Source organism: Schistocerca americana, chromosome 4 (assembly GCF_021461395.2).
Source record: "Schistocerca americana isolate TAMUIC-IGC-003095 chromosome 4, iqSchAmer2.1, whole genome shotgun sequence".
In the NCBI taxonomy this organism is placed as follows: domain Eukaryota; kingdom Metazoa; phylum Arthropoda; class Insecta; order Orthoptera; family Acrididae; genus Schistocerca; species Schistocerca americana.
In genome coordinates, this window is record NC_060122.1 from 793787976 (window position 1) to 793815047 (window position 27072).

The 27072-nt window shown below is 43.3% G+C and overlaps 1 protein-coding gene across 1 annotated transcript in view; it reads right to left on the reverse strand.

Annotated features, from left to right (window-relative positions):
- Window positions 1-26412, reverse strand: part of LOC124613806 (fibrous sheath-interacting protein 2) — a 188857-nt gene extending 162445 nt beyond the window's left edge. Inside the window, exons 1-2 of the mRNA XM_047142528.1 lie at window positions 26407-26412; window positions 23542-23802 (exon numbers count right to left, since the gene is read on the reverse strand). Coding sequence (XP_046998484.1) covers window positions 23542-23802; window positions 26407-26412 — 267 coding nt within the window. The remainder of the gene's footprint in view (window positions 1-23541; window positions 23803-26406) is intronic.
- Between the last annotated feature and the right edge of the window lie 660 nt (window positions 26413-27072).

Below are 27072 nucleotides of genomic sequence, written 5' to 3' on the forward strand. Positions count from 1 at the left end.
CCCTCTCTAGTCTAATCTAACTCCATTATTCGTACGGTTTTCTTCTAATAACAGTCTGGATTCCCTTATGACTATTTCTGGGACATAATAGAAGAGCAGCGGGGAAAGATCATCTCCCTGCCTCACTCCAGTTTTCATCTCCAAACTCTGGAAATTTCTGCTCTAAGTTTCACATACGTATGTACACTTACGTGGACAATTTGTTACAGTGTCTGCTGCTGTCAGATAAAGTTATTGCCTTTTACTTCATATACAAAATAATGTTCATCTTAACATTGGTCTGTCTAAATTTTGAATGTTAAGTAGCCTGTTTGTATTTGCGGCTACTAGATGGCTCTCTTGGTGTAATGTTCACCTGCTCGCAATTGCTTACGCGGGTGCCTCAGTCTGATGCTACGGAAGCTCGACGCGTGTGAGCAGCCCATAGTGGTTTGCTTTTCATGTACTCTGTTTTACAAATTTTGTGACTAAATCTTTATCCCTCGATTTTTACTTTAATACGTGACATGTGAGTACTGCTTTTTTTTCTACTACTAGCAAGTACTTACACTTAATTTTTTTTTCTTTCCTGTATTTTTCTAATTATGCTATAGCCCAATTTGAGAGTTTTATTTCTGATAAAGGCACTCGTAGCAGTGCCGAAACCTATGGCGAAAGAGTCCTTATCTGCGACCGAGGACTGCCATTGCTGTTAATTTTAATGATGCAGGTCTTTAAAAACAGGCACCAAACGTTGATAGACCAAGAGCGTTATTTTTTTAATTTTTTTTTTTTTTTTTTTGAGCCAGTTTTAGTACATATTTGAAACTGACTTGCTCATGGCTTGTAAATGTCCTGTCTGCAGGAAGAGTAGTAGCAGCGATCCACAAAATTGCCGTCAGGTATCCCTGACATCGATTTGTTGTAGAATCTTAGAACGTATTCTGAGCTCAAACATAGTGAAGTATCTTGAACAGAATGACCTCCTCAATGATTCCGGAAACATCGATCATGTGAAACCCTACTTGCACTTTTCTCACATGGCATGCTGAAAGCTTTGGATCAAAGCTGTCAGGTCGATTCAGTATTTCTTGATTTCCGAAAAGCGTTTGACGCAGTACCAAACCTACGCTTATTGTCAAAAGTACGATCATGTGAGGGTATCAAATTAAATTTGTGACTGGACTGAGGACTTTTGGCAGGGAGGACGCAGTATGTTATCTTAAATAGAGTGTATCCCAGGGAAGTGTGTTGGGACCCTTGCTGTTCACGTTGTGTATTAATGACTTTCCAGACAATATTGGCAGTAACAGCAGACTTTTGCATATGATGCAGTTACCTGTAATGAAGTACTGTATGAAAGAAGCTGCAAAAATATTCAGTCAGATCTTGACAAGATTTCGAAGTGGTGCAGAGATTGGTAACTGAATTTAAATTTTCTGAAATGTAAAATTGTGCACTTCACAAAACGAAAAAACTATAATATCAATGAGCCGCTGTTGAAATCGGCCAACTCATACAAATACCTGGGTGTAACAGTTTGTAGGGATACGAAATGGAATGATCACTTAGGTTCAGTCGTGGGTAAAGCAGGTGGTAGACTTCCGTTTATTGGGAGAATACTAGGGAAGTCCAACCAGTCTACGGAAGAGATTGCTTACAAATCACTCGTGTGACCGTTTCTAGAATATTGCTCAAGTGTGTGGGACCAGTTCCAGATAGGACTAACAGGGGATATTGAACGTATACAGAGAAGGGCAGAACGAAAGGTCACAGGTTAGCTTAATCCGTCGGAGAGTATCACAGAGATACTGGACTAACTGAACTGGCAGACTCTTGAAGACAGAAGTAAACCATCCCGAGAAAGTATATTATTAAAGTTTCAAGAACCTGCTCGGATGAGATTAGAATAATTACTGCGCGCACAGAGCCTTTCAAGCAATAATTTCTCCCGCGCTCCAGACGTGAATGTGACGGGAAGAAACTTCAATAACTGGTACAAAGGGACGTACCCTCTGCCATGTACCTCACGGTGGTTTGCAGAGTATAGATGTTGATATAGAACAGTAGAACTCAAAGCGATGGGCCTCAAGCACACAGATAAACACAAGAACTACACCTGATTTACATGTTTGTATGCACTTGGTATACAAGTAGTAGTGCAGAGGTTTGTGGAACCTCTTCCTTTGACAGTGGAACAGCGGTTTGCGCCGCTATTATCTTGATCCTATTTGGTCAAGTCCCATATGTGTTATGTTGTTGAAATTCTCTTAGAATCTTCTTTAAAATGCCACACACAAAAGTACAGGGTGTTTCAAAAATGACCGGTATATTTGAAACGGCAATAAAAACTAAACGAGCAGCGATAGAAATACACCGTTTGTTGCAATATGCTTGGGACAACAGTACATTTTCAGGCGGACAAACTTTCGAAATTACAGTAGTTACAATTTTCAACAACAGATGGCGCTGCGGTCTGGGAAACTATAGTACGATATTTTCCACATATCCACCATGCGTACCAATAATATGGCGTAGTCTCTGAATGAAATTACCCGAAACCTTTGACAACGTGTCTGGCGGAATGGCTTCACATGCAGATGAGATGTACTGCTTCAGCTGTTCAGTTGTTTCTGGATTCTGGCGGTACACCTGGTCTTTCAAGTGTCCCCACAGAAAGAAGTCACAGGGGTTCATGTCTGGCGAATAGGGAGGCCAATCCACGCCGCCTCCTGTATGTTTCGGATAGCCCAAAGCAATCACACGATCATCGAAATATTCATTCAGGAAATTAAAGACGTCGGCCGTGCGATGTGGCCGGGCACCATCTTGCATAAACCACGAGGTGTTCGCAGTGTCGTCTAAGGCAGTTTGTACCGCCACAAATTCACGAAGAATGTCCAGATAGCGTGATGCAGTAATCGTTTCGGATCTGAAAAATGGGCCAATGATTCCTTTGGAAGAAATGGCGGCCCAGACCAGTACTTTTTGAGGATGCAGGGACGATGGGACTGCAACATGGGGCTTTTCGGTTCCCCATATGCGCCAGTTCTGTTTATTGACGAAGCCGTCCAGGTAAAAATAAGCTTCGTCAGTAAACCAAATGCTGCCCACATGCATATCGCCGTCATCAATCCTGTGCACTATATCGTTAGCGAATGTCTCTCGTGCAGCAATGGTAGCGGCGCTGAGGGGTTGCCGCGTTTGAATTTTGTATGGATAGAGGTGTAAACTCTGGCGCATGAGACGATACGTGGATGTTGGCGTCATTTGGACGCCAGCTGCAACACGGCGAACGGAAACCCGAGGCCGCTGTTGGATCACCTGCTGCACTAGCTGCACGTTGCCCTCTGTGGTTGCCATACGCGGTCGCCCTACCTTTCCAGCACGTTCATCCGTCACGTTCCCAGTCCGTTGAAATTTTTCAAACAGATCCTTTATTGTATCGCTTTTCGGTCCTTTAGTTACATTAAACCTCCGTTGAAAACTTCGTCTTGTTGCAACAACACTGTGTTCTAGGCAGTGGAATTCCAACACCAGAAAAATCCTCTGTTCTAAGGAATAAACCATGTTGTCTACAGCACACTTGCACGTTGTGAACAGCACACGCTTACAGCAGAAAGACGACGTACAGAACGGCGCACCCACAGACTGCGTTGTCTTCTATATCTTTCACATCACTTGCAGCGCCATCTGTTGTTGAAAATTGTAACTGCTGTAATTTCGAAAGTTTGTCCGCCTGAAAATGTACTGTTGTCCCAAGCAAATTGCAACGAACGGTGTATTTCTATCGCTGCTCGTTTAGTTTTTATTGCCGTTTCAAATATACCGGTCATTTTTTAAACACCCTGTATATAGCCCCATAAAAATTGCTTTCGAGCGCCGTCGAAATATTGTCCGCTATAGCTTGGTGGAGAAGGCATCTCGATATATTTCTTCTCTCTTGATATATTTGCGGTGCCCTGTCTTAGATGCATCACCCTGTATCAATTATTCTACTTGTTTTAGTTAGCCTTTGTCCCTCGGTAGTCATTGTTGTCACAACCGCGTCGTGGTCACAGACAACAGTTTCTATGAGGACATCCTCAAAGAGGTCAGGTCTATTTGTTGTTACTCGATCTAATATACCGGGTGATCAAAAAGTCAGTATAAACTGGAAAACTTAATAAACCACGGAACAACGTAGATAGAGAGGTAAAAACTGACACACATGCTTGGAATGACATGGGGTTTTATTAGAACAAAAAAAAGTTCGCAGAATGTCCTACAGATGGCGCTGAACAGCAAAAAGTTAGTGACTGCGCATGACAATCGTGTATGAGAGGAGCTGTAATGAGAGAGAGAATCAGATGCGCCAGCAGTCGCAGCATTTTGACGTTACCTGAAAAGGCGCTTTTAGTGAAGCTGTATTATCAGACGCGTGAAAGATCTCTTGCGCGCGTCGTTTGGTGATGATCGTGTGATCAGCCGCCACTTTCGTCATGCTTGGCCTCCCAGGTCCCAGACCTCAAAAAAAAAAAAAAAAAAAAAAAAAAAAAAATGGTTCAAATGGCTCTGAGCACTATGGGACTTAGAACTACTTAAACCTAACTAACCTAAGGACAGCACATACATCCATGCCCGAGGCAGGATTCGAACCTGCGACCGTAGCGGTCACACGGCTCCAGACTGTAGCGCCCAGAACCGCACGGCCACTCCGGCCGGCTCCCAGACCTCAGTCCGTGCGATTATTGGCTTTGGGGTTACCTGAAGTCGCAAGTGTATTGTGATCGACCGACATCTCTAGGGACGCTGAAAGACAACATCCGACGCCAATGCCTCACCATAACTCCGGACATGCTTTACAGTGCTGTTCACGACATTATTCCTCGACTACAGCTATTGTTGAGGAATGATGGTGGACATATTGAGCATTTCCTGTAAAATCATCATCTTTGCTTTGTCTTACTTTGTTATGCTAATTATTGCTATTCTGATCAGATGAAGCACCCACCTGTCGGACATTTTTTGAACATTTGTATTTTTTTTGGTTCTAATAAAACCCCATGTCATTCCAAGCATGTCTGTCAATTCGTACCTCTCTATCTACATTATTCCGTGATTTATTCAGTTTTCAAATTTATACTGACTTTTTGATCGCCCGGTATTTCCACTGCGAGTGGGGTTCCTAGGCTGTTAACAGAGATTGTTAACAGAGACTGCGTTTAGTAAAGTTTCGCAGGACGTCTTCTCATGGCCACCACATACAAAACTGAAATTTTCCCAGTTGGTTGTTGGCTTATTAATGTTACCTCCAATGACGACAGTAAAGTTGGGGAACTTACATGCTAGTGAATTTAAATTTTCTCTGAAGTTTCCAGTTACATCTGGAGGTGAGTAGGTGGTCGATAGAAGATCCCATTATAAGTGTAAGCCAAACCTTGATACCGAGTCTCGCAGAGACAATACCGCACTTGCATAGAGGGTTTGTTAGACATTCCCAATCTCCGTCTTTCCGCAAGGTTTTTACCTCTACTGCTCCCTCTGGTAATCTGGAAGCTATTCCTTGATGTGATCTCTCGGCGTTTCTCGGCTTAATTGATTTATGACGGTTTCCAGGTTTTCAGGCGAGACCTAATAATTCACAGTGCAGGCAGCGAGTACACATAACAGCAAAACTCGGAGAACCTGAAGAAAACGGCTGGGTTTGTGGTCGAAATATTGTGCAGAAGATGAAAACAAGATCTCGACAGAACACCATTATTCACTGATGCCTTAAAACGTGTCCCCTCATCCTGCCCCTTCTTGTCAGTGTTTCCCTCATGTTTCGCTTCTCGCCGATTCTGCAGAGAACTACTTCATTCCTTTACTTAACAGTCCACCTGCTTTTCAACATCCTTCTGTAGCACCACATCTCACGCCCGTTTTAATGCTGTAGGTTGTCTAGTGCCGATGAGCTCCCAAAGATACTATAGTTTCTACCTTTCATTGTCCGGTAGAAGATATGGTTTCTATATGACATCGCACAAACCCAGCTTGCAGAGCGTGTGAGCAATACATACAGTACATTCATCGTTGGACTGAAATAGGAAATCGCGACTCATGGACAGCGTAGTTTTTTGTTACAGGGTTATATGAGGTCGTTAACGCACGAAGCCACAGTAGTAACAGAAAGAGGACTGTTTGACAGGATGTTATCTGCCTGTCTCATTGTACAATTGACTTGAGCAATACTTGAGGAAGTGCGGCAAATTTTTAGACATTTTGTGAGACTGACATTGTCACTCTGAAAAGTTTATATGAGCTGTTGCTAGAAGATGTAAGCTATTTATGTCCAGAAGGTACATAATGATCTATTCTATTAGTTCTTTATTTCACATTACTCTGTTTATATTCCTCTATCTTCTGCATTATTCTGACCTTGTCTGGTATATTCCTCCCAAGCAGAGGAGACTAGATTATGGTGAGTGGTCCACTTGTCGTTTGCTTGAGGTACACAGAGAGCTTTATTCATTTCATACCATTGGTCCGATTCACCTACCTATAACACACTAAGATGTCTAACACTCTACACCTACATCTACATCCATACTCCGCAAGCCACCTGACGGTGTGTGGCGGAGGGTACTTTCAGTACCTCTATCGGTTCTCCCTTCTGTTCAAGTCTCGTATTGTTCGTGGAAAGAAAGTTTGTCGGTATGCTTCTGTGTGGGCTCTAACCTCTCTGATTTTATCGTCATGGTCTCTTCGCGAGATATACGTAGGAGGGAGCAATATACTGCTTGACTCCTCGGTGAAGGCCCGTACCGAGCTACTGAGCGTCTCTCCTGCAGTCTTCCACTGAAGTTTATCTATCATCTCCGTAACGCTTCCGCGATTACTAAATGAACCTGTAACGAAGCGCGCTGCTCTCCGTTGGATCTTCTCTATCTCTTCTATCAACCCTATCTGGTACGGATCCCACAATGGTGAGCAATTTTCAAGCAGTGGGTGAACAAGTGTACTGTAACCTACTTCCTTTGTTTTCGGATTGCATTTCCTTAGGATTCTTCCAATGAATCTCAGTCTGGTATCTACTTTATCGACGATCAACTTTACATGATCATTCCATTTTAAATCACTCCTAATGCCTACGCCCAGATAATTTATGGAATTAACTGCTTCCAGTTGCTGACCTGCTATTTTGTAGCTAAATGATAAGGGATCTATCTTTCTATGTATTCGTAGCACATTGCACTTGTTTACATTGAGATTCAATTGCCATTCCCTGCAATTCGTTGCAGATCCTCCTGCATTTCAGTACAATTTTCCATTGTTACAACCTCTCAATATACTACAGCATCATCCGCAAAAAGCCTCAGTGAACTTCCGATCTTATCCACAAGGTCATTTATGTATACCGTGAATAGCAACGGTCCTACGACACTCCCCTGCGGCACACATGAAATCACTCTTACTTCGGAAGACTTCTCTCCACTGAGAATGACATGCTGCGTTCTGTTATCTAGGAACTCTTCAATCCAATCACACAATTGGTCTGATAATCCATATGCTCTTACTTTGTTCATTAAACGACTGTGGGGAACTGTATCGGACGCCTTGCGGAAGTCAAGAAACACGGCATCTACATGGGAACCCGTGTCTATGGCCCTCTGAGTCTCGTGGACGAATAGGGTGAGCTGAGTTTCACACGATCGCCTTTTTCGAAACCCATGCTGATTTCTACAGAGTAGATTTCTAGTCTCCAGAAAAGTCATTATACTCGAACATAATACGTGCTCCAAAATTCTACAACTGATCGACGTTAGAGATATAGGTCTATAGTTTTGCACATCTGTTCGACGTCCCTTCTTGAAAACGGGGATGACCTATGCCCTTTTCCAATCCTTTGGAACGCTACGCTCTTCTAGAGACCTACGGCACACCGCTGCAAGAAGGGGGGCAAGTTCCTTCGCGTACTCTATGTAAAATCGAACTGGTATCCCATCAGGTCGGCCAGTAGTCAACTTTGAACCTCCACCTACTAACTATCAGAAAGAAAGCCCACAATAGATTGAAACTACTAAGCGGCTGAACATGGTACTAAAACCCTCAATACTCATACATACCAGTCAGACCCTCACTCGTCCTATTCCCATTTACGCCAATGTTACGTGGATCTCGGCCTCCCCAAAGTTTCACCGCTCTGACCAGACCCTTGAAGGCCATGCAATTCGTCCCAGTTTTCGACTCTGTTTACACCCTTGCCCGCATCCTGGGCCATCTAATGAAGTACCCACACATACTCAGCGCCTGGAATAGGCTCTACCTTCCCCAGTGCTACGTATATCTCCTGCAAAATGGAATCCCCACATCCTACTGTATCCTCTTCTTTGTGAACCCTGTTGTGCTGCCGTGTTTCTATCATCATCCTCGCTTCTCTACATACTCCATCGGTTTTCTCAGGGTTATTTCTGCCACCTTCAGTCTCCTACACCACGAAATCATTCCTGGGATCTACCCACCGACTACCGTCAACCTACTTCTTCTTTACGAATGAAGGCTCGAACCCACGTACGCTGATGTCTGGGCGCTTGATCCTCCATTAAGGTAATTATATGTTTTAGAATGGTATGTACGATATGACATGAACATTATTCAAAATGTGTTCCTGTGTAAATCCTACAACAACCTTAATATCCCAATAAATTTTTGAGTACTAATGTTGAAGTAGTTAAGAGTAGTGCTCACGCCCCAGCGACGGATAGGCTAGGACCAGTATGAAATATTGCCCTAGTTCGTAACAAAGTATTTTAAGTGTAAACTTCTCAACTAAGTCCCCCATCTAACTGGGCGCAAATTTAGTCGTGGCTCTTGGTTAGGGACTGTGGTAGATACAAGATGGGGCACCAGTACATATTTCTGCTGATGCAAGAAGACATCTAAGCGCCAAAGTGGTCCAAAATGTGAAGGTCGAGCAGGACCTGTACGATGGCCTCCATCATTTCCTAATTTCAGTCCTCTGGATTTTTCTGTCCTGAGTCATGTGGGAAGAAATGTGTACAGGATTCCCGCTGACATGGTTGAACAACTGGAGCAGTGAAGTGTACAGTGTTGTCAAGACATACTAAATGATCCGGGGAGCCTGACAGACTTCTTAAGTCGTCCAGAGAGGAGTGCAATGTTGCCTTTAAATTCAATGACGACACTTGGAACATCGCCTTTAACAGGTATTAATGTACAATAAATTGTAACACGAAACGCGCCGAAGTTGCATTTATTTCAAAAGTTGGTCATGGGTGAAACTTGAGCCCAGGTAGATGGCGACTTAATCAAAAATTTCACATTTCAAAACACTGGGAAAAATGAGAGAAATGTTTCACACTGGCGACTCGTAACCACACATTTTGCGATTATCTGGGAAACGGCTTGTTAGCTGACCCGTTTTTACGGGAGTGTTTTTCGTTCAGCTGTACTTTTGCCAAAGTATCATGACTATGGGAAAAATGGATGCCACCTACAGGAAAATTAGAGAGACTTTTGGTGAAAAGAGACAGTATGAGTATTAAGAGCTCGGATAACGAGCTGTTACTAAGCAAAGAAGATAAGGCTGCACGGTTTGGAATGTGAGGAAGCTCTATATAAAGGAAACGAACCTGAAAACAATATTATAGGAAGAGAAGAGGAAGCAGATGGAATTGAAATTGGAGATATGAACCTGCGAGAAGAATCTGACAGAGCACTGAAAGACCTGTCTGCCTCCGCAGCTGAGTGCTCAGCGCGGCTAACTGCCATGCAAGGGACCCGGGTTCAATTCCTGGTAGTGCCGGGGACTTTTCCATATGGGTAGCATTCGGCCTGGTGAGACTAACTAGGAGCTACTCGACCGATTAGTAGCGGTTCCAAAGTCAAGAATGTCGACGACCGGGAAAGCGGTGTGCTAATCATACGACCACATGCCCCTCCATACCGCATCTGATGACACCTTTAGTGTAGGATGACAGTGCGGGCGGCCTCTATTGGCGCATCAGGGTCAAGACGTGGAGCTTTACCTACTGAATCAGCTCATTCGAAACACGGCACCTGGTGTAGAGGACATTCCCTCAGGATTATTGAGATATCTGGGAGAATCAAATATGATACAACTATTCCTCCAGGTACTGTACGTGAGGTCTATGAGACAGGCGAAACGCTCTCAGATGTCAAGGAGAGTGTAGTACTTCCAATTCCAAAGGAAGCTGGTGCTGCTATAAAATGTTGCAACATTGGGTTCATAACTGATGGTTTCAAAATACTGACACGAATTATTTACAATGGAATGAAAAAATTTGTAGAAGCCAACATTGAGGAAGATCAGTTTGGGTTCCGGAGAAACATAGAAACATGTGAGGCAGTGCTCGAGAAACATAGGAACATATGAGGCGATACTGATCCAATAAGTTATCTTAGATGATAGTATAAAGAAAAGAACGTAGTATTAGACTAAATTAAAACTTCTATGACTGCCAATGACATTGTAAATCTGTAATATCGTCAATGGATATAGAAGAGTAATTGAACGGGATAGAGTCTGAAAAGTAGGTATAAGGTGAACTAAAGTACGATAACGGTGTGTGTTAGTAGTTACAATAAATCAGGGGTTGCTGCGGAAATTGTATTACGAAAGAAGACATTAAAAGTAGTAGGTGAAATTTGTTATTCCGGTAGGAAAGTAAATGACGATGGCCGAAGTATAGAGGATATAAACAGTTGAACGGTAATACCAACGGTAGCACACCTAAAAAGACAAGTTAATTTCTAAAAACAATTTGAAGATAGGAGCCCATATCTAGAAATACGTTCTGTTCAAAAAATTCCGGAACTTTGTCCACAAATTTTTCTACCCTTTTTCCCCCCCATGAACCATGGACCTTGCCGTTGGTGGGGAGGCTTGCGTGCCTGAACGATACAGATAGCCGTATCGTAGGTGCAACCACAATAGAGGGGTCTCTGTTTTTATTTATTTATTTATTTATTGTTCCGTGGGACCAAATTAAGGAGAAATCTCCATGATCATGGAACGAGTCAATACATGAAATTATAACACGATAGTAGAAACAGATAAAATGAAATATAAAAAACGTATTCAGGCGACAAGTCGTAAGCTTAAATAAAGAAAATCAACAATGTAACACTGGAATTTGCTAAATTTTTAGCTCTTCCAGGAGCTCCTCAACAGAATAGAAGGTGAGCCATGAGGAAACTCTTCAGTTTAGACTTAAAAGACCTTGGGCTACCGCTAAGATTTTTGAGTTCTTGTGGTAGCTTATTGAAAATGGATGCAGCAGAATACTGCACTCATTTCTGCACAAGAGTCAAGGAAGTGTATTCCACATACAGATTTGATTTCTGCCTAGTATTAACTGAGTGAAAGCTGCTAACTCTTGGGAATAGGCTAATATTGCTAACAACAAACGACATTAAAGAAAATACATACTGTGAGGGCAATGTCAGAATTCCCAGATTTTTGAATAGGGGTCGACAAGAGGTTCTCGAACTTACACCACATATAACTCGAACAGCCCGTTTTTGAGCCAAAAATACCCTTTTTGAACCAGAAGAATTACCCCAAAAAATGATACCATACGACATAAGCGTATGAAAATATGCGAAGTAGACTACTTTTCGTGTTGAACTGTCACTTATTTCAGATACTGTTCTAATGGTAAATAAAGCAGCATTTAGTTTCTGAACAAGATCCTGGACATGGGCTTTCCACAACAGCTTACTATCTATCCGAACGCCTAGGAACTTGAACTGTTCCGTCTCGCTTATAATATGCCCATTCTGTCTGATCAAAATATCGGTTCTTGTTGAATTGTGAGTTAGAAACTGTAAAAACTGAGTCTTACTGTGATTTAGCATCAAATTGTTTTCCACAAGCCACGAACTTATTTCATGAACTACATTATTTGACTCTGTTTCAATATTACACACAAGATCCTTCACTACCAAGCTGGTGTCATCAGCAAACAGAAATATTTTTGAATTACCTGTAATACTAGAAGGCATATCATGTATATAAATAAGAAACAGCAGTGGCCCCAGCACCGACCCTTGGGGAACGCCCCACTTAACAGTGCCCCATTGCGACTGAACATCACTACCACTCTCAATATTGCGGAGAATTACTTTCTGCTTTCTGTTCTTAAAGTAAGAGGCGAACCAATTGTAAGCTACTCCCCTTACTCCATAATGGTCCAACTTCTGCAGTAATATTTTGTGGTCAACACAGTCAAAAGCCTTTGTTAAATCAAAGAAAACACCTAGCGTTCGCAACCTTTCATTTAATCCGTCCAAAACTCACAGAGAAAAGTGAAAATAGCATTTTCAGTTGTTAAACCATTTCTAAAACCAAACTGTACATTTGACAGCAAATTATGTGAATTTAAATGCTCCAGTAACCTTGTACAGACAACCTTCTCGATAACTTTAGCAAACACCGATGGCATAGAAATAGGTCTAAAGTTGTCAACATTATCCCTGTCTCCCTTTTTATGAAGTGGCTTCACTACAGAGTACTTTAATCGGTCAGGAAACCGACCACTCCTAAAGGAAAAGTTACAGATATGGCTAAGTACTGGGCTAACATACACATAACAATACTTCATTATTCTGCTAGATACCCCGTCATATCCATGAGAGTTCTTGGTTGGTTCAAATGGCTCTGAGCACTATGCGACTTAACTTCTGAGGTCATCAGTCGCCTAGAACTTAGAACTAATTAAACCTAACTAACCTAAGGACATCACACACATCCATGCCTGAGGCAGGATTCGAACCTGCGACCGTAGCGGTCGCTCGGTTCCAGACTGTAGCGCCCAGAACCGCACGGCCACTCCGGCCGGCGAGTTCTTGGTCTTTAGTGATTTAATTATTAAGTCAATCTCCCTCTTGTCGGTATCATGGAGGGTCATTTCAGGTAACAGTCTCGGAACACTTTTTTCTAAGAGTGCTATATGATTCCCTGTTGGGACTAGGTTTCTATTTAGTTCACTTGCTATATTCAGACAGTGATTACTAAATACTGCACATATCTGCGACTTATCAGTAACACGGACATTCCCACTACGCACTGATTCTATATCTTCGACCTGTCTCTGCAGACCAGCCTCTTCCTTTACAAATGACCATATGGTTTTAATTTTATCCTGAGACTTAGCTATTCTATCTGCATACCACTTACTTTTTGCCTTCCAAATAACATTTTTAAGCACCTTGCAATACTGTTTGTAATGGGCTGCTGCATTTAGATTTTGACTGTTTCTAACGTTTTGATATAATTGCCACTTTGTTCTACAAGATATTCTTATCCCTCTAGTCAGCCACCCAGGCTGCCTGTTTGTGCTAGTACCCTGTTTTGAACGTTCTAACGGAAATCAGCTTTCAAAGAGCACGAGAAAAGTCTTGAGAAAAGCATTATATTTATCGTCTACTGTATCAGCGCTATAAACATCTTGCCACTCTTGTTCCTTGCTAAGGTTTACAAAGGTCTCTACAGCAACTGAATCAGCTTTCCTACACAGTTGATAACTATATTTAACATGTGTTGCAGCACAAAAATCTTTTAGAGTTAAAATTTGTGCATCATGATCTGAAAGGCCATTCACCTTTTTGCTAACAGAATGCCCTTCTAGTAATGAGGAATGAACAAAAATGTTGTCTATGGTTGTTCTACTGTTCCCTTGCACTCTCGTTGGAAAGAATACGGTTTGCTTAAGATTATATGAATTAAAGAGGTCTACCAGCATCCTCTTCCTTGCACAATCACTTATACAATTAATATTGAAGTCACCACATATAACTAACTTTTTGTATTTCCTATAAAGTGAACCAAGAACCTCCTCTAGCTTTAGCAAAAATGTTGTGAATTCGGCGTCTGGGGATCTATAAATAACAATAGTTAGAAGTTTAGCTCCATTAAATTTAACCACACCTGCACAACATTCAAACACCTTTTCAGTGCAGTACTTTGAAACATCAATTGACTCAACTGGGATGCCGTTTTTCACATACATGGCTACTTCCCCACACCGCAAAGAGCTCCTAGAAAAGCTGCCAGCCAACCTGTATCCTGGTAAAGGAAGCCTCTGAATTGTCTCCTTATTTAAGAAGTGTTCAGATATACCAATAATTTCAGAATCAACATCTATAAGCAGTTCACTAACTTTATCTCTAATACCTTGTATATTTTGATGAAATATACTAATTCCCTCATTACTCGGATACCTAAGCTTTGCCAAAAGTGGTTCCTTTGTTAGAGAGACTTCCCTTAAGCAGGAATACCTATCAGCTGGCTTCAATCTAAAAAAGGTGCAGCTCTAACACTCACTACTGCAGGGATTTTCCCATGAGTGATCCCACCACCCCACCTATGCTATCACCCATAAGCTTTGCCAACCTCCCCTTCCCATACCTGTTGAGGTGCAGGCCATGTCTAGTGAAACCCGTCCTGCTGATAGACTCCACCGACACCACTGAAATGTGACCCATGCTTTCTGTCATCAGCGCACCCCCAAGTCTCATATTATTACGCCTGACGGCTGTAGTGAGATGAGGCCGATCGTGACGCTGAAACAGTTCCACAAAATGCACATTCGTGTTGCCAGTCTGAGTGGCTATCTTTTCCAGGTCACCATCTATGTCATACTCCCCATCCCTATCAATACTATTACCGGCCCCACCCACAATCACTACCTGATCCTCTTTAGTCAAATCCCTACATAACCCCCCTATGTTAACAGTCACCTGAGCCAATTCTGCATTAGGCTTCACAAAGCTGGTGACCTGGTACTCACTCCCCAACACTTCCTGCAACTGCTGGCCTACACCTCTGCCATGTGAACTACCTAACAGCAGAACCTTCTTCTTCCTCTTCGACTTTGCAACTGTCCTAGCCATCGTAACTGCTGAGGTCTGCTGCATACTTCCTACATCTACAGCTACTAGAGATTCCTCTCCTCTAGACTCTGACAGTTGCTCATATCTATTGCAAACACCAATAGTAAAACTATCTGAAAATCTTCTTCTCCTAGCAGATCTCTTGCCAACAGCCAGCTCCCATTCCCCAAACCCCTTCTCCCTCCTCATCCTATCTAGCTCCTCCTGTGCGTTTTTCAGCTGCACCTGAAGGGCACAAATCTTACGCTCCTGCTCCTCTATCAGCTTACTCTTGCTACATAACCTGCAGTTCCAGGAGAGGATCTCACCAGAATGCCCACTGGCTTCCCCACTGCATTCCCCCCAGTGAAAATACTTCGAACAAGTCTCACACAGCAATCCACTACTCACGAACCTACGGCAAAGCCCACACTTCTCACTCATGGTAAAATTTTACACTTATTGATTCAAGAAAACTACTTTATCTAAGTTCCGCTACTACAATAAGAAGATGCTAAAAACCTGACTACAATAATCACAAACTTACTCTACAAGGGAAGTAACTACTATTATTAACAGTATTAATCAACAACAAATGAGAATATAACAAAAGACTAATACAGAAAGAGAATCAAACGTCTAATCACACAGTAACGAAACTAAAAACAGTCCCCAAAAGGCTCTTCTGAAATTATTTCACCAGAAATCACCAAGAACACCGGTTGAAGACTACTAAAGTTCCTAAATAAACCACTATACACAAACAATTAATTAGTACTTAACTTTCGATGCGCCGTTACAGCTGCAACTGGTCAGCGCGGAATGTAAACACAGGTAAGACGTTACGTTGCTCGATACGAGACACAAACATCAGGTCACAACACAAGAAAGGCAGAGGTGAATGAAGAAACCACTAATAAGTCACTTATACAGTAAATATTATCACAAAAACCGTTAAAATATGTATCTGAAACCTAAAAATATACAAAAACTTGGAGAGCGATCTCACACGCAGTCACTCGCTTATGACGCCATACCAAAGAGGACAGACAAACGTGTGGTTCCTGAAGAGGGGCAGCAGCCTTTTCAGTAGTTGAAGGGGCAACAGTCTGGATGATTGACTGATCTGACCTAGTAACACTAACCAAAATGGCCTTGCTGTTCTGGTACTGCGAACGGCTGAAAGCAAGGGGAAACTACAGCAATAATTTTTCCCGATGGCATGCAGCATTACTGTATGATTAAATGATGATGGCGTCCTCTTGGGTAAAATATTCCGGAGGTAAAATAGTCCCCCATTCGGATCTCCGGGCGGGGACTACTCAAGAGGACGTCGTTATCAGGAGAAAGAAAACTGGCATTCTACGGATCGGAGCGTGGAATGTCAGATCCCTTAATCGGGCGGGTAGGTTAGAAAATTTAAAAAAGGAAATGGATAGGTTAAAGTTAGATATAGCGGGAATTAGTGAGGTTCGGTGGCAGGAGGAACAAGACTTTTGGTCAGGTGAATACAGGATTCTAAATACAAAATCAAATAGGGGTAATGCTGGAGTAGGTTTAATAATGAATAAAAAATAGGAGTACGGGTAAGCAACTACAAACAACATAGTGAACACATTATGGTGGCCAAGTCAGACACGAAGCCCACGTCTACTACAGTAGTACAAGTTTATATGCCAACTAGCTCTGCAGATGACGAAGAAATTGATGAAATGTATGAGGAGATAAAAGAAATTATTCAGGTAGTGAAGGGAGACGAAAATTTAATAGTCATGGGTGAAGGAAGAAAAGGAAACAAAGTAGGTGAATATGGAATGGGGCTAAGAAATGAAAGACGAAGCCGCCTGGTAGAATTTTTCGCAGAGCATAACTTAATCATAGCTAACACTTGGTTCAAGAATCATGAAAGAAGGTTGTATACATGGAAGAACCCTGGAGATACTAAAAGGTATCAGATAGATTATATAATGGTAAAGCAGAGATTTAGGAACCAGGTTTTAAACTGTAAAACATTTCCAGGGGCAGATGTGGACTCTGACCACAATCTATTGGTTATTAACCGTAGATTAAAACTGAAGAAACTGCAAAAACGTAGGAATTTAAGGAGATGGGATCTGGATAAACTGCAAGAACCAGAGGTTGTACAGAGTTTCAGGGAGAGCATAAGTGAACAATTAACAGGAATTGGGGGAAAGAAATACAGTAGAAGAAGAATGAGTAACTTTGAGAGATGAAATAGTGAAGGCAGCAGAGGATCAAGTAGGTAAAAAGACGAGGGCTAGTAGAAACCCTTGGGTAACAGAAGAAATATTGAATTTAATCGATGAAAGGAGAAAATACAAAAATGCAGTAAATGAAGCAGGCAAAAAGGAATACAAACGTCTAAAAAATGATATCGACAGGAAGTGCAAAATGGCTAAGCAGGGATGGCTAGAGGACAAATGTAAGGATGTAGAGCTTATCTCACTAGAGGTAAGATAGATACTGCCTACAGAAAAATTAAAGAGACCTTTGGAGAAAGGAGAACCACTTGCATGAACGTCAAGAGCTTTGATGGAAACCCGGTTCTAAGCAAAGAAGGGAAAGCAGAAAGGTCGAAGGAGTATATAGAAGGTCTATACAAGGGCGATGTACTTGAGGACAATATTATGGAAATGGAAGAGGATGTAGATGAAGATGAAATGGGAGATACGATACAGCGTGAAGAGTTTGACAGAGCACTGAAAGACCTGAGTCGAAACAAAGCCCCCAGAGTAGACAACATTCCATTAGAACTACTGACAGCCTTGGGAGAGCCAGTCCTGACAAAACTCTACCATCTGGAGAGCAAGATGTATGAGACAGGCGAAATACCCTCAGACTTCAAGAAGAATATAATAATTCCAATCCCAAAGAAAGCAGGTGATGACAGATGTGAAAATTACCGAACTATCAGTTTAATAAGTCACAACTGCAAAATACTAACGCGAATTCTTTACAGACGAATGGAAAAACTAATAGAAGCCGACGTCGGGGAAGATCAGTTTGGATTCCGTAGAAATATTGGAACACGTGAGACAATACTGACCCTACGACTTATCTTAGCAGAAAGATTAAGGAAAGGCAAACCTACGTTTATAGCATCTGTAGACTTAGAGAAAGCTTTTGACAATGTTGATTGGAATACTCTCTTTCACATTCTAAAGGTGGCAGGGGTAAAATACAGGGAGCGAAAGGCTATTAACAATTTGTACAGAAAGCAGATGACAGTTGTAAGAGTCGAGGGGTATGAAAGGGAAGCAGTGGTTGGGAAGGGAGTGAGACAGGGTTGTAGCCTATCCCCGATGTTATTCAATCTGTATATTGAGCGAGCAATAAAGGAAACAAAAGAAAAGTTCTGAGTAGGTAGTAAAATCCATGGAGAAGAAATAAAAACTTTGAGGTTCGCCGATGACATTGTAATTCTGTCAGAGACAGAAAACGACTTGGAAGAGCAGCTGAACGGAATGGACAGTGTCTTGAAACGAGGGTATAAGATGAACATCAACAAAAGCAAAAAGAGGATAATGGAATGTAGTCGAATTAAGTCGGGTGATGCTGAGGGAATTAGATTGGGAAATGAGACGCTTAAAGTACTAAAGGAGTTTTGCTATCTGGGGAGCAAAATAACTGATGATGGTCGAAGTAGAGAGGATATAAAATGTAGACTGGCAATGGCAAGGAAAGCGTTTCTGAAGAAGAAAAATTTGTTAACATCGAGTATAGATCTAAATATCAGGAAGTCGTTTCTGAAAGTATTTGTATGGAGTGTAGCCATGCATGGAAGTGAAACGTGGACGATAAATGGTTCAAATGGCTCTGAGCACTATGGGACTCAACAGCTGAGGTCATAAGTCCCCTAGAACTTAGAACTACTTAAACATAACCAACCTAAGGACATCACACACATCCATGCCCGAGGCAGGATTCGAACCTGCGACCGTAGCAGTCGCGCAGTTCTAGACTGAAGCGCCTAGAACCGCTCGGCCACCATGGCCGGCGGACGATAAATAGTTTAGACAAGAAGAGAATAGAAGCTTTCGAATTGTGGTGCTACAGAAAAATGCTGAAGATTAGATGGGTAGATCACATAACTAATGTGGAGGTATTGAATAGAATTGGGGAGAAGAGGAGCTTGTGGCACAACTTGACTAGAAGAAGGGATCGGTTGGTAGGACATGTTCTGAGACATTGAGGGATCACCAATTTAGTATTGGAGGGCAGCGTGGAGGGTAAAAATCTTAGAGGGAGACCAAGAGATGAATACACTAAGCAGATTCAGAAGGATGTAGGCTGCAGTAGGTACTGGGAGATGAAGAAGCTTGCATAGGATAGAGTAGCATGGAGAGCTGCATCAAACCAGTCTCAGGACTGAAAACCACAGCAACAACAACACCTTATTCTTATTGTGCATGGTGTCCTTCAAAATACTCTCCTCTACAACTGATACAATGCTTCCAATGCTGTTTTCACTTCCGGAAGCAGTCTTTGTACGCGTCTTGCTGGACCGCGCGAAGAGCCATCTGCGAATTTTCTTTTATCTCGTCTATCGTTGCAAATCTTTGTCCTTTCAAATGGGTTTTCATCTTAGGAAATAAAAGAAGTCCGCAGGATGACTCAGCAAAATGATTTTATTTTTTGTGCAATAGGCACGCACCAACAGTGATGAATGTGACGGTGCGTTATCGTGATGGAAGAGCCATGAATTGTCTCACCACATTTCTTTCAAGCATCACAACACGTCCCGGTAGAACCATCGATTAACAGTTTGTGTCCCTGTGGCACAAATTCGTGTTGAACTAATACCTTCAAAGTCAAAGAAAACTGTCAGCATGGCTTTGACATTTGACCTGACCTGAAGAGCTTCTTCTGTCTTGGAGAATCATTCCCGACCCATTGTGAAGATTGAACCTTGGTGTCAAAATCATAAACGTAGACCCACGTCTCATAACCAGTCACGATTCTCTTAAGGAACATCTCGTTCTCATTTGCACAATCCAAAAGCTCTTCACAGATTGTGAGGCGAAGGTCTTCCTGGTCTTGACTCGTGAGTCGTGGGACGAAATTGTTGGCAAAACGTTGCATTCCAAGATGCTGTAACAGGTTTTCACGACATGCTCCAAATGAAATGTTACCAGACAGTCTGTCAGATTGGTGCGCACAATTTCGTTGACGTTCCTGGCATGAGCGTCGTAGGTAGACGTCGAAGATCGTCCTGAACGCGAATCATCTTTCACTTCCTTCCAGCCAGTTATGAAAAGTGTGAACAATTCGTAACACCGAGTACGACTTAAACACTCATCACCATAGGCTTTCTGTATCATTTTGTGTCTCTCTATAAGGGTACTCGTGAGTTTCACGCAAAATTTAATGCACGCTCGTTGTTCCTCAAACTCTTGCCATCTCGGAATTCGCAAACTGAGCGGCACAACGTTCTTCTCAATGCAACACTGAACAGTAACTAACAGACATGCAGTGATGTAACTTCCGGCAATTCCACATTAACCACAGGGGTGAGCAGTGAAACCAACCGTACGAGGGTCACTCAAAAAGAAATGCACACGATTTTTTCTAAATCCGTCATTTATTCTACATGTTTGAAAGTTTTACAGTTTGTAGATACATCCTTTAGGAACAATATTTTCATTTCTCCACGTAATTTGCGTCCCTCTCAACTGCCCTACGCCTTCTTGGGACCAGCGCCTGTATACCAGCACGGTAAAATTCTGGACCAACTTGTTGGAGCCACTGTTTGGCAGCGTGCACAAGGGAGTCATCATCTTCGAACCTTGTTCCACGAAGAGAGTCTTTCAGTTTCCCAAAGAGATGATAGTCACATGGAGCCAGGTCAGGACTGTAAGGCGGGTGTTTCAGTGTTGTCCATCCGAGTTTTGTGATCGCTTCCATTGTTTTTTCCGTATCTGTTTTAACACCAACACTTTTAGTATTCTGCAAACACTTCCTTCCCCTATCCCAACGTAGCGTGACAGCAGTCACCAATTCATTAACTCTCTGCACATTGTCTGGAGCGCGTGCAGTACGAGGCCTGCCGCCGCGAGGACAATCCTCAATATCGCTGTGCCCGATTTCATCACGTAACCTGCTTGCCCACCGACTAACTGTACTGCGATCGACAGCAGCATCTCCGTACACCTTTTCCAACCTCTTGTTGATGTTTCCCACTGTCTGGTATTCACAGCACAGAAATTCTATGACAGCACGTTGCTTCTGACGAAGGTGAAGTGTAGCAGCCATCTTGAAGACATGCTGTGACGGCGCCATTCACGGGAACAGGTTGAACTAAGTTTGAAAACAAGCGGGAATGATGTATCTACACACTGTAAAACTTTCACACATGCAGAATGAAAACTATATTTTTACAAAAATAGTGTGCATTTCTACATCTACATCTACATCCATACTCCGCAAGCCACCTGACGGTGTGTGGCGGAGGGTACCTTGAGTACCTCTATCGGTTCTCCCTTCTATTCCAGTCTAGTATTGTTCGTAGAAAGAAGGATTGTGGGTATGCCTCTGTGTGGGCTCTAATCTCTCTGATTTTATCCTCATGGTCTCTTCGCGAGATATACGCAGGAGGGAGCAATATACTGCTTCCCTCCTCGGTGAAGGTATGTTCTCGAAACTTCAACAAAAGCCCGTACCAAGCTACTGAGCGTCTCTCCTGCACAGTCTTCCACTGGAGTTTATCTATCATCTCCGTAATGCTTTGGCAATTACTAAATTATCCTGTAACGAAGCGTGCTGTTCTCCTTTGGATCTTCTCTATCTCTTCTATCCACCCTATCTGGTACGGATCCCACAACCGGTGAGCAGTATTCAAGGAGTGGGCGAACAAGTGTACTGTAACCTACTTTCTTTGTTTTCGGATTGCATTTCTTTAGGATTCTTCCAATGAATCTCAGTCTGGTATCTGCTTTACCGACGATTAATTTTATATGCTCATTCCATTTTAAATCACTCCTAATGCCTACTCCCAGATAATTCACAGAATTAACTGCTTCCAGTTGCTGACCTGCTATATTGTAGCTAAATGATAAGGGATCTTTCTTTCTATGTATTCGCAGCACATTACACTTGTCTACATTGAGATTCAATTGCCATTCCCTGCACCATGCGTCAATTCGTTGCAGATCCTCCTGCATTTCAGTACAATTTTCCATTGTTACAACCTCTCAATATACTACAGCATCATCCGCAAAAAGCCTCGGTGAACTTCCGATCTTATCCACAAGGTAATTTATGTATATTGTGAACAGCAACGGTCCCACGACACTCCCCTGCGGCACACCTGAAATCACTCTTACTTCGGAAGACTTCTCTCCATTGAGAATGAGATGCTGCGTTCTGTTATCTAGGAACTCTTCAATCCAATCACACAATTGGTCTGATGGTCCATATGCTCTTACTTTGTTCATTAAACGACTGTGGGGAACTGTATAGAACGCCTTGCGGAAGTCAAGAAACACGGCATCTACCTGGGAACCCGTGTCTATGGCCGTCTGAGTCTCGTGGACGAATAGCGCGAGCTGGGTTTCACACGATCGTCTTTTTCGAAACCCATGTTGATTCCTACAGAGTAGATTTCTAGTCTCCAAAAAAGTGATTACACTCGAACATAATACGTGCTCCAAAATTCTACAACTGATCGACGTTAGAGATATATGTGTATAGTTCTGCACATCTGTTCGACGTCCCTTCTTGAAAACGGGGATGACCTGTGCCCTTTTCCAATCCTTTGGAACGCTACACTCTTCTAGAGACCTACGGTACACCGCTGCAAGAAGGGGGGCAAGTTCCTTCGCGTACTCTGTGTAAAATCGACTGCTAATGCTGCTTTCTGGCTGTTGATGGCTGCCGCACGTGTACACATATATCGACTCTCGTTGCAAAACTGTGTCACCTGCATAACGCCTCGGCCAGCCTTCGTCCGCCGTCTGCCGTAAGGCTGGCGCATCGTGCACTGAAACACACTAAATCACAATTTCGCACCATATTTCCTAAAAATAGCCCCTTGTCCTCTACAGCCGAGTACGACTTGAGCACTCATCACCGTAGGCTTTCTGTATCATTTGGTCTGTCTCTGTAAAGGTATTCTTAAGTTTCACACAAAATTTAATGCACACGCGTTGCTCCTCTAAATCTTGCCATCTCGGAATTCGATAACTGAAGGCGACACAACGTTCTACTCAATGCAACACTGAACAGTAACTAAGAGACAAGCAGTAGAGTAACTTCCGGCAATTCCACATTAGCGACAGGGGTGAGCAGGGATGCGAAGCATATTTCGCTCCACCACACCATTTACACGAAATTACGAATATTCCGGAATTTTTTGAACAAAACTCGTATTTGTCTCATGAGTAGCCTTGTATGGAAGTGAAACATGGAGGGTAGACAAATTAGATAAGAAGAGAATAGAGGCTTTTGAAATGTCGCGCTACAGAAGAATCCCGAAGATCGGACTGGTAGATCCACTAATTAATGACAAAGTGCTCAATAGAATTGAGGAGAAAAGAAATTTACAGGACAACGTGTAAAAGAGCAGGTACTGATAGGACATCACAGTTGTATCAGTTTGGTAATGGAGGGGAGTGTGGGAGGTTGAAATGGACGAAGGCTGCAGAGGCGGACAGACTGTGGACGCACCCAGAGCTCGCGCTCCTTGTCGACGGCGTCCATGTGCAGGCGGTGCAGGTACTGCCGGTACATGTTGTACTGGCGCAGCGTGCAGACGGCGCCGTCGCCGTCGGCAGTCAGCAGCCCGGCGTCGCGCACCCGCTTGCGGTTGACGGGCCTGCGGAAGAACTCGGCCAGGTGCTCGTCGTGCAGCGGCTCGTACACGTACTGCACCTGGCGGCAGTACGGGTCGTACAGCAGGAAGTCCTGCCCCTTGATGCTGCGCCACAGCTGCGGACACACAAACACCCGTCACTCGCCGCGCACACCGTTCTGCAAACAGCTGCAGCAGTGTATCGTACTGTAACAAGAGTCAAAATACACAGTAAAACGTGCAGTGGTTATTCCCACACTACGTCCGTCAATTGCTAACGCCACTACGAAACAAACATTTCATATAAGTTACTTCTTGATGTTACACCGTCCAGACTGGACTGTGATTTGCAAACTAGGACTAATGATGATGTACAAGAAACTAAAACAAATATTTGTGTCAGTCACTCACATTTTTTCCAACGAGTCATTTTGAGGGCTTAAATCTTCAACTTCCGGTTGATCAGCGTATTGTTCTAGAATCTATTTTTCTGGCTGTACTTATTTATCTCTTTTAATCTTTATTTTGCGATAAATACACTACTGGCCATTAAAATTGCTACACCAAGAAGAAATGCAGATGTTAAACGGGTATTCATTGGACAAGTATATCATACCAGAACTAACATGTGATTACATTTTCACGCAATTTGGGTGCATAGATCATGAGAAATCAGTACCCAAAGCAACCAGCTCTGGCCGTAATAACGCCCTTGATACGCCTGGGCATTGAGTCAAACATGGCTTGGATGGCGTGTACAGGTACAGCTGCCCATGCAGCTTCAACATTATACCACAGTTCATCAAGAGCAGTGACAGGCGTATTGTGACGAGCCAGTTCCTCGTCCACCACTGACCAGACGTTTTCAGTTGGTGAGAGATCTGGAGAATGTGCTGACCAGGGCAGCAGTCGAACATTTTCTGTATCCAGAAAGGCCCGTACAGGACCTGCAACATGCGGTCGTGCATTATCCTGCTGAAATGTAGCGTTTCGCAGGGATCGAATAAAGGGTAGAGCCACGGGTCGTAACACATCTGCAATGATACGAGGCCGTTGGGATCCAGCACGGCGTTCCGTATTACCCTCCTGAACCCACTGATTCCATATTCTGCTAACAGTCATTGGATCTCGACCAACGCGAGCAACAATGTCGCGATACGATAAACCGCAATCGCGATAGGCTCAAATCCGACCTCTATCAAAGTCGGAAACGTGATGGTATGCATTTCTCCTCCTTACACGAGGCATCACAACAACGTTTGACCAGGCAACGCCGGTCAACTGCTGTTTGTGTATGAGAAGTCGGTTGGAAACTTTCCTCATGTCAGCATGTTGTAGGCGTAGCCACCAGCGCCAACTTGTGTGAATGCTCTGAAAAGCTAATCATTTGCATATAACAGCATCTTCTGCCTGTCGGTTAAATTTAGCGTCTGTAGCATGTCATCTTCGTGGTGTAGCAATTTTAATGGCCAGTAGTGTAAGTTTTTATGTGTCATTAGTTATCATAATATGGCAGTGAGTCTCTTGCTACAAATAATAACAAAGCTACTTACGAGATTTTTCAGCAAAAAGAACACTGACAGTAGATGCAAATACACATTAGTATCTTAGACTAGCACACAAGCGCTAAACAAATACAAGTTGTTCCATTTCATTACGGTATGGTCAGTGTCGCCACCGTACTATTTATTAGAACTGGAGACCCTAAGTGTCACCCGAAACTATTGCTCCTACCACTCTACTACGGTCTGACACGACCCAGTGCATCAAAACACAATTTGAGGACCCTCTCAGATTGCTGGTTCTTTTCATATGTAAATGACGTGCACGATTTACTACTTGCACCGGACTAGTAGGGAATGGAAGGGCTACAAACATACGAAACTAAAATCACTACAGGTACGTCAGTAAATATAATGAATGGATGTTGAGCCGCAAGGAATTCCTATAAGCAGCGTCCACCTGCAACCGCAGGTATGCATTACGCGAGTCGAAGAACGACAGATACCTCCTCCACAAAATTTCACCAACAACACCTCCGGCTGCAGAGTGGCATACGCGTCTGTGACACATTGTGCATTTATGGGCTGGTTAAAATCGCCACAAAGGCGCATGACCCCATCTTGCCTCTGAATGACCACCAAAGGGCCCACTGACTCGACAAAATAGGAGAAAGGACACTGATACCCGGCTAATGCTGCAACTCGAGCACGACCTTTAATGGAATGGGGCGACAAAATGTAGGGACTGCAGGCACTTTAAGGGAGACTTGTGCCTCAAAACTGTCTGCCCGGCCCACAGTGTTCTCAAACAATTGGTCTTGCAACCATAGTAAGAAGTCAAACGATGAAAAGGGCCAACTGAGACATTAATGAGAGGGAGAATTGCCCCCTTAGAGGAATACACTGTACTATTCAACACAACTTGATGGAATGGATGTTGCAACGCAAAGCACTCTCAGCCGTACTTGTGTCCGGCTCTTCGAAAAACGCGCCAGACAGAATGCTTTCGCTTCGCGTCTAGTGTTTGCGGTGGCGGTTTCGGTTTGGCGCGCTTGGATCGCTACCGCCCTCTGGCGGGAGGTGGAGCAAGTGTAGGGTCGCGTGACGATCGAGGAGTACGTACTGGGCTGTGACCGAGAGAGGTGGTGGCGCGAGCGGGCCCCTGCTGTTGGGGGTCGTCAACTGCTCGCCACGTGCTTTGACCGACCTCTTGGCTGTCAGGGGCTAAGTCTGCCTTACCCGCATGTACGTGGCTTATGAAACTTAGAAGGCGTGGTGCATGAGACCAGCGCGTGGGACCGTATGTCTTCTTATCGGCCGTTGAAACCACTGGCAGCGGTTGGCTCTGACGAGCATAAGGAAGTGCAACGTGTTCCCGGCGCTGTGGTGGTGTGTGAGAAGTTGAGTACTGTTTTTATGTAACAGAGAGAGGTTTTTCAGGTTCTAGTGAAGTGTATGAGTTTCTTCACCAGTGGTTTTGTTGGGGTCTTCCCTCCACATTTTTCGTTTGCCTGTCCGCGGGAATGTGGTAATTGGCCGTTTTAATCACACCTCGATTGGGTGATTTATGGTCGGTGGTGGTGGTGGTGCGTTGGGGCTTATGGGCGCTCAACATCGAGGTCATCAGCGCCGTGACACACATTAAAAGGAACGAATGTGGACAGACCTAAGAAAACTAAAGCACACACTCAAAGAAAGCAGGAAAAGAAGGAAAATGCTACATAAGAAAGTAAAACCTAAGGAAAGGGAAAACATAGCAACAAGAATGTCACAGGAAATTGTTATTGGCTGGCCACTTACATAAAATATGGGCGAGCTTGTCACACAGTGAGCAAATCAAAATCCTCTCCCTAAAATTTTTGTAAAAACATTTGACAGGGCACAGAACTTTAAAACTTTAACCAC